This window comes from Mobula hypostoma, chromosome 23, assembly GCF_963921235.1.
Source record: "Mobula hypostoma chromosome 23, sMobHyp1.1, whole genome shotgun sequence".
NCBI lineage: Eukaryota > Metazoa > Chordata > Chondrichthyes > Myliobatiformes > Myliobatidae > Mobula > Mobula hypostoma.
This window is the reverse complement of record NC_086119.1, coordinates 46038119-46052692: the sequence shown is the minus strand read 5'-3', so window position 1 is coordinate 46052692 and position 14574 is coordinate 46038119. Positions and strand designations below refer to the sequence as shown.

The 14574-nt window shown below is 38.5% G+C and overlaps 1 protein-coding gene across 4 annotated transcripts in view; it reads left to right on the top strand.

The window, feature by feature from the left end:
* Window positions 1–14574, top strand: part of LOC134336844 (lysine-specific demethylase 2B-like) — a 234861-nt gene that overhangs the window by 130760 nt on the left and 89527 nt on the right. For all 4 annotated transcript variants that reach the window (XM_063031412.1, XM_063031411.1, XM_063031410.1 and 1 more), the window contains one exon: window positions 3552–4285. In XM_063031412.1, coding sequence (XP_062887482.1) covers window positions 3552–4285 — 734 coding nt within the window. The remainder of the gene's footprint in view (window positions 1–3551; window positions 4286–14574) is intronic.

Sequence of the window (14574 nt, the reverse complement as noted above, 5' to 3'; positions counted from 1 at the left end):
TGGAGCAATTTGTAATCTATTAATTGAACAAGCAAGTCATGAATGTGATATATAATTGAACTATTTATCTGACCTTCGTTCACATGAAATCCATAGAATAGTAGGTTATAAATCCTGTACAAAGTCACATTTTACTTTTGGATTATATAATTGTGTCTGTCATTGCAGGTGACACCAAAAATGATGGTGTTGCTAGTGAGGAGGTAGTTTTAGGCTACAGAATGATAATGATCAGTTGGTAAGTTTGTTAGAGCAATACTAGATGGAATTTAATTCCAAGTGTGTGAGGCAATGCACTTTGGGAATTCTTTTAAAGGTAGGACATAAACTGTACATGCTAGGGCCCTAGAAAGAACAGGGGAAGAGAAGTGTATGCACCAGTGGATAGTGAGCATAAAGGACGTTTGCCTTCATTAGTTAGGGCATAGAATACAAGACCACAGAGGACATGATAGAGCTTGATAAAACTTTGCTATGTGTAATTTTGATTGCCGTGCTAGGAAAAAAGGACGTAATATCCCTGGAGAGATTACAAAGGAGATTTAACAATTTGGAATCTTTGTTACTTGGCTAGTTTTAGTTTGTTGCCCTTGAAGCAAAGGAGTTTGAGGGGCACCTCATGGATGTAGAAAGTACAAAACTTCTGCCTGCAGCAGAGGTGTTTCACAGAGGGATAGGTCTAGAAGTAAGAGTTTGGGAAGGATCTGAGAACAATTGCTTTTTCAACCAAAGTTTGGAATATGGAACACACTGCCTGAAGTTCATGATGACACAACATGTAAAGTATCTGGACAAGGATTTGAATTGCCAAGGCATAGACCAAATGCTGGTCAATAAAATTAATATGGATGGGTAGTTGATTGTTGACATGATTCAGTGCTGTCTGACTCTGTGAAAAATTATTAGTAGCTATCGATTATTTATTAGCTGAATGATTGTTGTAAAGCATTTTCTTTTTTCTGTTTTAATTTTACATGTTAAAATAATTGGATATCCCATTTTTCCTTTTTTATGGAACATTCTGAATGGAAAGCAAGTACACATATCCTTAAATATAATTTATTTTAAAATAATCTAAGAGCACCTTCTAATACAGACTAGTTTATTGTAAAATGCACTAGGTCGCAGTGAAATTTGTTACTGATAGTGCTTAGGGTAAACAGAATTCAATATATTACTGAAATCTGTCCATTTTCTTCACTGTACATAACATTTCATGTTTAACTCATCATACTAAGAATGGTCAAAGGCATTTGAAATCATTTAGAGGTCATGTATGATTCTCTTACCCTTATATTCTTGTCAGGCTAAACAATACAATTAGAAATATAAATCCAGCACCATATCACATATACTGTAATTTGCTTTATTTGCATTTATTTGTATTAATTATATTTATTTCCACATTATATAGTAAGCTCCACTTTCTTTACAAAACATGAGCTTTAGCCCCCTTTATGAAAGTTAAATTTTAATTATTTTATGGAAAATGGTAAATATTTCATAAAGGCATAAAACATGTGGACAAGTTAAACTGTCAGTTAACACTTCCTTCTATGAGGACAAATAAACCTTCATTCATAGACCAACAACTTCAGCCTCATAAATTCACAGATGTAGCTTGTGACATTGTTTTTCTAGGAAATGTGATGACAAATGTGGAGATGACCTTGAATTTGTGAGTGTCAGTATGTAGTAATCAGTGTACTTCTTTCCTGCCTCCTACTCGTATTCCTCCTCTTGCCTGGTTTCACCTATCTCCTGCCAGCTCCTATTCCTTCATCTCTTTCCCCTCCCCCACACACTTTTATACTGGCTTTTCCTCTCTTTCCAGCCCTGATGAAGGGTCTTGATCCAAAATGTCTTCTGTCCATTTCCCTCTATAGATGCTACGTGACCTGTTGAGTTCCTCCAGCATTTTGTGTTGCTACAGATTCCAGCATCTGCAGTCTCTCTTGTGCCTCCAATATGTGATAATTATTTTCTGTTGGATATTGAGATAAATATAACACAGGTATTATGGTGAGCTCTCCTATTCTTATTCCATTTAGACTTAGTGCCATGAGATCTTTAATAAATCATCTGAAAGGTTAGATGAGGCTTTGATTTAAAATTTCATTTAAAAGATGGTACCATTGATGGCACACTTATTCCACAGTGCAAAACCTCTACATTATTCCTGCCACACTGAAAGTGGCTGAGATTTCTGTTGAAATTCTTGGAATGGAAATTGCAACCTTGACACACAGCCAAGAATGTCACAATTGAGCCACCATTTTCCCAAGTTCACTGACATGAAACAGTAATCTAAACATCTCTCCATACTACTGCCCAAGCCACAGAATGATGACTGCATTTTCTGGTTTTATTTCATGTATCCTTAATGAACTGTATTTTGCTTTTTATTAATTTAGTATTAATATCATTTTGGTTAGTGTCACTTCGTTTTCCTGATATCCATGAATTGAGCAAAATATTAAACCTGCAGTCTGACAGACACTTTTAAATAAAAGAAAATATCTTTGCTCTCAATGTAATTCGTATTAATTTTGCTATGCTTTGTTAGAAATCAGGGCTAATATTGCTGAATAGAATTCCAATTGATTTGTATCTCAGGCTGCCATATAAAGTAGGTTTGGCTTGATTATCCTATAAATCCAGAATAAAGTGTTCTGTAAATTATTTTCCTATTCTCTCCCACATTCATACCCATCTTCATCCAATCTCCAAGTTTAAATACTAGGCATTATCTGGTAATTTTTAAAATCACATTAATTGTAGTTCTGAAATATACCGATTTGTAAAAAGTACAAGTTTTCCCAATAGAAAGCAGGAGATCATGGTCTATATTTTTTCTTTCATGTTGGGATTTGCACACATTAAAAGAATAATGAGATATTGAGGGAGTGCATAAACCACGTTTTATTCATTTTCATCTTCTCTGTCAAGGGGGTTGATGTAAATTATCTGAATGAAACTGCCTTAGTTGGCTCCATTGCTGTAATTCAAGGTTAATGTCAAAACAAATGTTCTAGTGTTATTGTGCAGTACTATTAATTGCTTCATTGTCCTAAGGCCTGTAGTCAGGTGAGATACTGACAAATGCATGGCTTCCTGGTCACTATTACTTTCATAGTGAACTCTACCAAAAATATAGCCTTGCTAATTATAAAGTAGCCACAGTACATTAAACTATATAATTTTAAGTGAAAAAAAATTGAGGTGCATTATATTGATACTACACTGAAAACATGATTGATATTTGGCAACATTTACTTTGTCATGCTTTTCACATTTTTAAGATAAAATGCAAAATATATCTTTCAAAGAAAGGCGCTGCAAACTTCTGTTGGTTTTGAAGTAGGAGGCGCATCCTGAAATGTACAGTTGAGTTCAACAGTAGAGAAAAATTAAAAGGGCTATTTTTGTACAGGTTGTCAATTAGAGAATTAACTGTTAATTTTTGGTCAGTTTTTTTGCAATGTTATGAAGTTTTGAATTTGAAAGCTTTGTTCTCCTTTTAACTGTTTAATTTGATTTTTATTCAATAGAAAAGGAAGCTGACGCCAGACTCTGAAGAATCTAGTAAAGTAAAACACCTGGAAAGATCAGAGCATGCGGATAGGATAGAACGGATACGACAAATGATGAAACGTGTCAACAGAAATGAAGCCAGCAGCTCCAGCTCTAGTTCAGATTCTGACTCCGATTCTAGCTCCGGTTCAGAATCGAGCATCCAGAGATCAGAAGGAAGCAGTGGAGAATCTAGTCCAAGGTCTATTGCAAAGACAGATAGCCAAAGGTCAAAACTCAGAAGATTTTCCAATGACATTTTTAGTGAGGAGGATGATGAGGAAGAAGAGGATGAAGATGAAGAGAATGCAAGGAATACAAAATCCAAACTGCTTTCTTTGGCTTCAAAAGTTGCAGAAAATAACTATTATTCCTTAAGAGGGGAGAATATTCAAAAAAACTCCTTCAGGACAGTGGAGGTTTCATTAAAAAAGAAAAATGGACCATCCAGTCAGCTTTGTCACAAAGTTCTAGGAAATATATCTCGACCTCGGATACTAAGCAAACTCCCGGTGCAGTCTCCTCCCAAGCCATTTCAAATGGAGAGACACGTGGTTCGTCCTCCTCCCGACAGCCCTGAACCTGATTCTTTACCACTTACTAGTGGATCAGAACATGTGGTGCAAAGAGAAGTGTGGCTGGCAATATTCAGTTACCTAAGCCATAGGGACCTATGCATCTGTATGAGAGTATGCAAGACGTGGAATAAATGGTAAGTGTCAGTAATGTTAGAATTGTATTGTCCTACACGTCATTGTGTATATTAAGACCTTACGAAGAAGCAAATGTGAATTTATCTAGATATGGCCACTTAGATTTGCCAAAAATTGGTAATTAATATTTCCTCCAGCCTCCATAGATAGATTAAAAAACAAAAATATATAACATAGTAAGTGCTCTGTTACTGTGATTTTGAGAATTTGTTTCTATATTATTTCCATATTAGTGCAGTAGCTTGCAGTACAAATCGATTTGTACCATTTATGACAAATTGAACGTTGAAATTAGTTTGGACACATGAGATTACAAGTATTGGAATCTGAAGTACAAAGCAAAGCATTGTATCAGGACCAAGAATTCAGAAGGGAGATTGTCTACGTGAAGTGTAGAAGGAGATAGTCCGTAAAGGCAGATGAGAAGGAAGAACGAGGCAGGGTTTGCAAAAGATAGATGGAGCCAGGTGCGGGAGAGGGTGGTAGCATCTGGTGGATGATGGATAGAGACAGAAAGAAATGCAAGGAGGCAGATAAAGACAGGTGGGTAGTGGTAGAGACAGGTGCTGAAAGGTGATTTATGGGAGACCTGAGGTTACAGATACTGGATTCTGATGAGTAAGGAAGATGTTGTGCAGTTGGGTAAGGGAGGGATGAAGGGAAGATGGAATCAATTGTGTGAGGTTAAAGCACTCTCAATCAATTGAAATTGGGTTGTGACATTAAAACTGTACCTACAGGGTGGGGTGGGGGGGAATTCTATTAGCGCAGTATTCCCCACCTCTTTCTAACATCCATTACCTCTACATCTACTAATCATGTTTTCTGAGATGGACAGGTTTTAATGTAAATGAATTTTACGATGAAATGCTCAATGTAAAGCACAAGGCTTAGTTTCTTTGAGTGACTTGTGCTAGAAGGGAATCTCTGCCCACATCACGGACAACTTTAAACTTTTGTGCAGATGAAGATGATCATAACGTTTCAGGATAGCGTAGAGGTAAACATGACATTATTACAGTGCCCCGGGTTCAAATCTGCCATTGTCTGTGAGGAGCTTGTATATGTGGGTTTTTCCAGGTGCTCTGGTTTCCTCCCACATTCCAAAGACACACAAGTTAGTAAGTTAATCGTTCATATTAGGTGTAATTGGGCGGGCTTTTTGGGCCAGAAGGTCCTGTTACTGAGCTGTATTTCTAAATAAATAATAAAAAAGACATAAAGGGTTATTTAATCTAAGATCACTGCTTATAAATGCATGCACTGTGCTTAAACTTTCAGCTGTAATATTGACTTCTGTGATTCAGAAATTCATAGAAAAAAATTTTATATTGCCCATCAAATTTGTGTTAAAAATAACAGATGCAAACAGAAAATACTGGGAATGGATGATTCAGGCGATTCTGTGGAAGGAGAGGAAAGGAGTTAGCGTGATGTTCATCATATCTGGCTAATTGAAAATGAAAAATTTAATTATCAGAAGCTGTCAAATTTGGTGTTGAGTTCAGAGCTGTAACGTGTCTAGTTGATAGGTCAAATGCTGCTCTTTGAGCTTGCATTGGGCTTTATTAAAACATTGTATGAGGCTAAAGATGGAGAGGTCAAAATTGGAATGGATGGTGAATTAAAATGGCAAGTAGCTGAAAGCTCACCCTTGAGGATTGAATGGAGGTAAAATATAAAATGGTACTAGCTTAGTGGGCACCATGATTAGCATGTATGAGTAGGCCTGAAGGACTTGTGTCCATCATAGTCATAAAGCAACACACCATGGATCCAGGCCATTTGGCCTAACAAGTTCATGCCAACCTTGGTGCCCACCCAGCTAGTCCCAACTTCCATGTCCCTCTAGGTTTTGTTCCTCAGTACCTTTGCAAGAGCTGTTTAATTGATAATGTACCTACCTCAACCACTTCTTCTGGTGGCTCACTCCATTTACTCACCACCCTCTGTGTAGAAAATGGTACCCCTCAGGTCCCTTTTAAATCTTTCTTCTGTCACCTAATTTTGGACTCCCCTTGTCCTGGGGATGAAGGCTGTTATGGTCCCTTATAATTTTAAGCATTTCTATAAGTTTTCCCTCATTCTTCTTTATTTCAAGAAATAAAGACCTAACTTAGCTAACCTCTTCCTATAACTCGGGCCTTCTCGTCCTGGCAACATCTTTGTAAATCTTTTCTGCACTCTTTCTAGTTTAACCACATCTTTCCCATAACTGACCAAAACTGTCTACAATACTCCAAGTGTGTCCTCACCAATGCCTGATACAACTGCAACATAATGTTGCACCTCCTATACTGAATGCCAGTATGCTAAATGCCTCTTTCACTACCATATCTACCTGAGATTCTGTTGTCAATGAACCATGCATTTGTATTCCAAATTTCCTCTGTTCCCTTAGTCTCTCATACCCTGCCATTCATAGTATGTTCTTTACTGGTTTGATTTTCAAAAATGCATCACTTCACACTTATTAATCTTGGAATCCATTTACCATGCCTTGCCTACTTCCGTAACTGATCAAGATAACTGTAATCGTTGATAACCTTCACTATCATCAACACCTAATTTCATGTCATCTGCAAGCTAATTGATCAAGTCTTCTGCATTTGTATAAACAACAAATAGCAAGATCAAAACACCAACCCCTGTGGCATCTATCTTTTTGGTTTAGTTTATTTTATTTAGAGATACAAACACTTTTTATAGACACTGTTGGAACTGAACTCCAAACTCTGACACCCTACGCTGTAATAGCATTGTGCTAACTGCATGGCACCCCAAACATCTCTATACAATCACCTGTCAGTGTCCTGCTCTCTATGGAATAAAGACCTAGTCTGTCCAACCTCTCCCTTTCACTCAGTCACTCAAGTCTTGATAGCATCCGTGGAAATCTTTTCTGCACTCTTTCTAGTTTAGTAATATTTTTCCTATTGCAGGGTGACCAACACTGAACACAATATTCCAGGTATAGCCTTACCAATGTCCTGACTGATGAAGTCCAGTTGCCAAAAGCTTTCTTCACCATGCTGCCTACCTGCAACACCATATTCAAAGTACCACTTTAACTCCAAGGTTTCTCTGTTTTACAACACTTAGATCTTAATCTTCAAAAACTCAGTTTCATCAAGCATGACATCCCACGCACAAAGCCATGCCAACTTCTCCTAACAAGACTGTCTATCCAAATGCTGAGTGACCTTGGCCCTCAGAATTTCTTCTAAAAATTAATGAGCAAAGACCAGTGCTGAGCATGCTAAGTCAAAACCATTCCCATTTTGCTTCAATAAATGTAATAAAATACCAATGAAATTAAATGGGTGAAAGTGGATTGCCCTGCATAAGCCCCTCTAATTAAAATGGGAGCACATTTACCTATTTTTGCTATAAGTAGGAGATTCAAAATAAAGATCTAAGTCTATATATAAAAAAACATCCTGCAGATACCCAACCAACATAGCACCTTGCCAATTAGTTTGTCTAATTGAATTGAAGGCTTTATCAGAATAGATTTATTAAAAACCAGTGTATACCAGTGTTAAAATTCATTTTAGCCCTGATTAAATAATTTCAAATGGCAATATTTTGATTGGGTTAGCTGTTTTTTTTAAAAAAAAAAGCCTTTCTGTGGTAATTAATTAAGATGGTTTCAGTTACTCATCTTGCAAGAATCTTAGTAAAAGTTCTTAGCAGCAGTAGAGTTAATTGTTATTACCAATGTTCTCAAGTTTAACCAGGTTATCTGACTTGAGAATTAAAGTGTTGTAAATTTTTTAAATTATAATTGCGTGGTATTTTCCTACTTTTGATGCAAAGGACATACATCTTAGCTAAAAAGTCCATATCCAAATTATCCAGAACCAGACTGGCAGTCATGTCCTTCTTAAAACTTACAATTGCTTCTTTAACCTCAGTATTAATATCTAAAAAGAAGTTTATGTGATTTACTGTGTGAGGAGAAGAGGGTAAATTTTGCCATATCTGCCTTATGAGCAGTAAATCTGCCATTGCAGTATTCCTCATAATATTCCCCTTAGTTTGCTTGGCCAATGCTTTCTTATTTTCCTTAAAGAGACTGTCTAGCTTTAAATATCCCTTTCTCTCTTAGAAGGTCCTTCTCTCAGAACTGGTGATGTTTAACATTGGGGATTTGTTGTTTTCCCATTTATTGCTTTTCTTCACTTCCTTATTCTGAGTACTACCACTTATTCAGTAACTCTGAGCATGAATTTCAACTTTTAGGATCATAGCTATCCACAAGCAACTGAATTTTCAATTTAGCTGTCACAATTAGTTCTACCACTAGACCCTACATCCCTACAGACTTCCTTAACTTTTACAAGTTAATCCTAACTAGACTTTCATTACTAATTTCATTACCTGCAACACTTGCCTCATTATTATTGCCATCATCTGTATTATCCACATTGCATTCCCTCCAAAAACCAAGCAAAATGTTGTTTTCATCTGATTTAATACATAAATGGCATTTAAGTAAGATTGGCATATTATATCTAAACATTGTCTGTGCTAACACAACACTAGCTTTTTTTTTGCATTGCTTCAGCTCAAATTTATAGAAAAATTAAATTGGAATCAAAATTCTTATTCACGCCTTCCTTCATTTTGAATAGAATGTAACATTTACCATGAAGGAGATGCTAGTTGCTGCAAGTCTCCTACGCCTGTATAATTGATCACACTTTCCTGTTTAACAACTTAAAATTGCTGATCATGTATAGTACAGTGCCAGAATTTTTCTGTCTCTAAAGGGCCGGAGACGTATCTCTGTAATTTGGGTTATAAACATGCCGTGAGACCACCTGACTTTAATGGGACTATAAAAATATACTGAAAAGGATTATTAAGCATTTTTTTAAAGCTTAGTTTTCAGTATTAGAAATGTATTTGATCTAAAGGATAATCTTGTTGTTTAACATAGAGTTCTATAATCTGCTACAGGGTATTAGACTATGAAAGCTGAAATTCCATTCGGTATTTCCTGTGCCCAAATGCTCATCAAGTGTATATCGGCTCCCATCGTAGCACTCCCATCAGTCCCATTTCTTCTTTCCCCCCCTTGCCTTTCTCTGTAGCCCAACAACTTAATCTCTCCTATGCACGTGAACTTCCCTTCATGAAGGCATGCGTTAGTCTTGTGAGATCATGGATCACGCCTGGAAAGCCTTCACTCTCTAGGGTGCAGGTCTGGGCAAGGTTGTATGGAAGACCAGCAGTTGCCCATGCTGCAATTCTCCCCTCTCCACGATACCAATGTTGTCCAAGGGAAGGGCATTAGGATCCATACAGCTTGGCACCAGTGTCGTCGCAGAGCAATGTGTGATTAAGTGCCTTGCTCAAGGACACAACATGTTCCCTCGGTTGGGGCTCGAACTCATGACCTGCAGGTGGCTAGTCCAATGCCTTAACCACCTGGTCATGTGCCCATGAACTTCCCTTCGATTCTTTTTAATTTATACCGGCCAATAAACCCATCAGTATATGTTTGAGAGGTGAAGAAACGGGTATACAAAGGAAACCTACACAATCATGGGAAAACACACACATTCCACCCAAGATCAGTACTGAACCCTAGTCCTTGAAGCTATGAGACAGTACAGTAAACTGCTACATTGCCATGCTGCCCATGCCCAGATGAAGTCTGCCTGGACTGAGAAGGCAGTCTTTGACAGCAAGAGCATGGGTTAAAACAAAAGTCACACTATGGGAGATGCAGTCTGGAATTAAGAGAGTTCAACCCACTATGTGGGTTGACTGGGTTCATGAATCATAGACACCTACTATTCAGAAGGATGCCATTCAGGTTGTGCATGCTACACAATGTGATCCCACCTTCAGAGACTGAATGCATAGACCTGAAAATCATAGCTCTTCAAATTTACATCCAGATATTCGAAGTGCAATGAGAATGTTTGCACCCACCACACTTTGGTACAATGACTGACTTCCAGACTGACGTCAGTTCCAGGTAAAAAAGCATTGTATCATCTCCTCTGTGATCTTCCTTTCTGACCCCCCCCCCCAATTTTTGATTCCTGTTTTGAGGGAAGTCCCTCTTTCCTACTTACTGCAGACATCTTCATTTTGTACATATCAATTAAATTGAACCTTGGTTTCTTCTCTTCCAAAGAAAATAATTTTAATTTATTCTATCTTCCAATAATTTTCCAGTTCTGGCAACATCCTTGCAAATCTGTTTGTGCAGTCTCCAGTGTAGTTATGTTGTTCTTACAACATGGTGACAAGAACAGAACACTCTGGTAGTTTGAACAATATTGTTGATATTTTGAGCATAAATTCCCTTCTGATCTGTACTTCAGATGATTAATGGAAGAATGCTGCATGCTGTTTTAACCATCTGACTCACCTGTTTCCCTTAAGTATCTGTGGCTACGTACTCTAGATTTCTAATTCCACTGCATCATTCAGTATCATGCATTTATTACATAATCCCTTGCCTTGTTGCAAGTTCCCAAACACATTACCTCGCATTTCTGTAGGTTCAATTCCATTTGCCATATTTTGGTCAACTAGCCAGATATCTATATCTTGGTGTATAAAGTTTTCAGCCACTTTTCATCTGCACACTGCTTTATCATGCTCTCTATATTTAGGACTAATGGTGGAGACTGTGCTAATGTGTATTACAAAATGTAAGACGTTGAGCACTGAGCTTTGTAAATTGACTGATAGCAGCCTTCCAGTTGCAAAAGCACATATCAATTATTATCCTTGCTCCTGCCACCAGGCCAATCTTGTCCCTATTTCCCACTCTCCCTCCATCCCCTTGGACTATTGTTTTTGACCAGCCTGCTATCTGGAACCTTGTCAAAATCTATGCAATTTATTTCAAAAGCACTGTCCCTATAAGCCATCCTTGTTACTTTGAAGAATCAAGTCATTAGTCAGACACGATCTTAACAAATCCCATACTAGAGTTCTAATATACCCTTGATTTTATTTACGTTTTATCCTATTCTCTCTGCACCTTGTCATCTCAGTGGTCTGGATTTGGCAGTCCTACCCTTTTCTTTGTATTCTGTGTACATTTTGAGTTTACTGCTTAAATGTTTCCCATTACTCCAAGAGAGTAGTTGTTTCTGGTCCATTTTTGCTAAATCATTAAATTATGACTGGGCAATATGAATTGGTAAACTGGTTTATTGTTACAAGTACCCAAGTATAGTAAAATACTTGCCTTGTGTATATATCATTCATATGATTGATTCATTCCAACAGATAGTACAAGGTAATAGTGCAGAATAAGGTGTTGCAGTTGCGAAGAAAATGCTGTGCAGCTTGACGATGTGTGAGAACAAAACAAACTAGATTGTGAGGTCAGGAGCCCATCTTTCTTACTAGGGAACTGTTCAATAGTCTTAACAGTGGGATAGAAGCTTGGTGGTAGGTGTTTTCAGGCTTTTGCATCTTCTGCCTCATGGAAAGGGGGTCTTTCATTATACTGATTACTTTACTGAAGCAGCAAGATCTGCAGAAGGAGGCTGATTTCCATGATATGTTCAGCTTGTGTCCGCAACTTACCAGTTTCCTGACCCTGGCATCAACGTGGTTGGACCAGCATATGCTAGTGATGGTGTTCACTCCTAGGAACCTAATGCTCTTAACCATATTGACCTCAACACCAGGAGCATGTACACTACCCCACTTCCTGAAGTCAATGAGCAGCTCTTGTTTTGCTGACGTTGAGGTAAAGGTTGATGTCACAATGCCATGTCACTAGACTCTCTAACTCCTTCCAGTATTCTGGCTCATCGTTATTTCAAATGCATCCCATCATGATGATGTTGTTTCTAAACCTTTATATGGAGTTAGAGTATAATCTGACCATGCAGTTGTGAGTGCACAGGGAGTAGAGTAGGGGGTTGAGGATGCAACCTTTTGGGGCACCAGTGCTGAGGATAATCATGGCAGAGGTGTTGCTGCCCCATCCTTACAGATTGCAAACTGTTAATCAGGAAGTCGAGGATCCAGTTGCAAAGGGAGGTTTGAGTTCCAACTCTGAGTTTGGAGATACCTTTACTTGGAACAACAGTATTGAAGGTGGGACTGTAGTCAATAGACAGCAGTATAACATGTGTGTCTTTACTGTCCGGATGCTCCAAAGATGAGTGCAAGACCAGGGAGATGGCATCTGTCATACACCTGTTATGGTGGTAAGTGAATTGCAGTGGGTTGTCTGGGTGGCTGAAGTTAGTTCATACCATGACCAGCCCCTCAAAACAATCCATGATGGAGCATGTCAGAGCCACCAAGCAGTAGTCATTTTTCTTGGGTACTTGCATGATAATGCTCTTAAAGCAGATGGGAATGTGAACTTGAAATACTGTAGGAAGAGTTTAAAATATCTGCAACTACCAATAGAACCATCTGAACCAGGTGTTTTCTGTGAGTTCAGTCTCCAGAAGGCTGATCTTACATTTACAATTGTGACAGTGGGGTCAGGTGCATTGGAAGCTGTTGGATTGGTGGTGACATTCCACTCTCTTTCTGTTGAAATCAAACATTGAATGTGTTAAGCTCATCAGGAAAAGTAGTACTGTTGTCAGGGTGTTGTCTGACTTGGCTTTGTAGCCTATTGTAGCATGCACGCCCTGCCACAACTGATGGCTGGTCAGGGATGATTGTGGACTTGTGCTGTCTCTCGGCATCCTAATAGCCTTACAGAAGTCAAATCTTGATTTTTTTGTATAAGGCAAGGTCACCCAATTTGTACATTACAGTCCTAGGCTTCAGGGGGAATGAATCTCCTGGTTAATCTATAGTGCATGCAGATTGTCCTCTTTGGTACTCCTGAACGTACTTATGGATGAAGTCTGTGACAGCAGTGACATACTTTTTGAAACTGGCTGATGAATCCTCCCAACTCAAAGCAGTCACGTGGAAGCTCTTCTATTTTATCAGACAAGCACTTTTTGACCTACAGTACTGGATCCTTGCATTTCAGTTTCTATTTGTATGTAGGGAGGCGAAACACAGACTGGTGGTTTGATTTACCAAGCATCATGCTTGGCGACTAAATTGTTTCAAGTTTAAGTTTATTGTCATGGAATATATACCCGGAGTATACATACCATGAAAGTTAGCTTTTTTGCAGCAACAACAGCGCATTACAAAATGAGGACAAACATGAGCCAGGTCCTGACAAGGTGTCCCCTTGGATCTTGTTGGAGGCAATTGCAGAAATTGTATGGGCTGTGGCAGTGATACTTACAACATCTCTGAGGTGCCAGATAGCAAATGTTGTTCTGTTGTTCAAGAAAGGCTCTAAGAATAAGATAGCAATGTACAGGTCTGTTTTTTTAATGATGTAGATAATGATGCTGTAAACTGCATCGTCAAATTTGCCAATGACATCAAGATTGGGGGTATAGTGAACAGTAAGGAGGGCTATCAAATCTTGCATGATCTGGACCAGCTGAAAAATAGCAGGTGGAATTCATTGCAGGTAAGTTTTCATTTTGAGAGGACAAACCAGGGTAGTATTTACACTACGGCACTGAGGGGAGAGGTAGAAGAAAGGGATCTGGGAAAGTGGCAACATAGACAGCTAGGGTGTTAAGAGTTTTTGTCAGGACACTGGGTACTGGAGTTGGGATGTAATGTTGAAATTGGTGAAGATTGGAATATTTGTGTGCAGTTTTGGTCACGTACCGACAGGAAAGAGTGAAGAGAAAATTCACAAGCATATTGCTGGGACTTAAGGACCTGAGTTCAAGGGAATGGTTGTCTAGGTTAGGACTTTATCCCCTGGAGTGTAGGAGAATAAGAGATCTTTTTGAGGTGTATATGTGGGGATCGATAAGTTAAATACATGTAGGCTTTTTCCCTTGAGGTTGCATGAGACCAGAACCAGAGATCTAAAGTTTAAGGTGAACTATTTAAGGGGGACCTGAGGGGGAACTTCACTCGGAGTTGCTGAAAGAAGTGATAGATGCGAGTTCAATTGTAACATTTAAGAGAAGTTTGGAATGGTACATGGATGAGAGGGGTATGAAGGCCATAGTGTGGGTGAGGGTAAATGGGGCTAGGCAGAACAACAGGTTGGCATGGACCTGATGGGCCAAATGGCCTGTTTCTGTGCTGTAGTACTCTAACTCTACATTAATATAAACTAAATTAATGTAAATTATACGAGACTTGCATGTCAAACATTAGTGCAAGATGAGACAAAGAAATATGTTCTGAGGTGCTAGTCCGAGGAGTTTTTTCAGGTTGGTTCAGGAACCTAATGGCAGTATGGAAG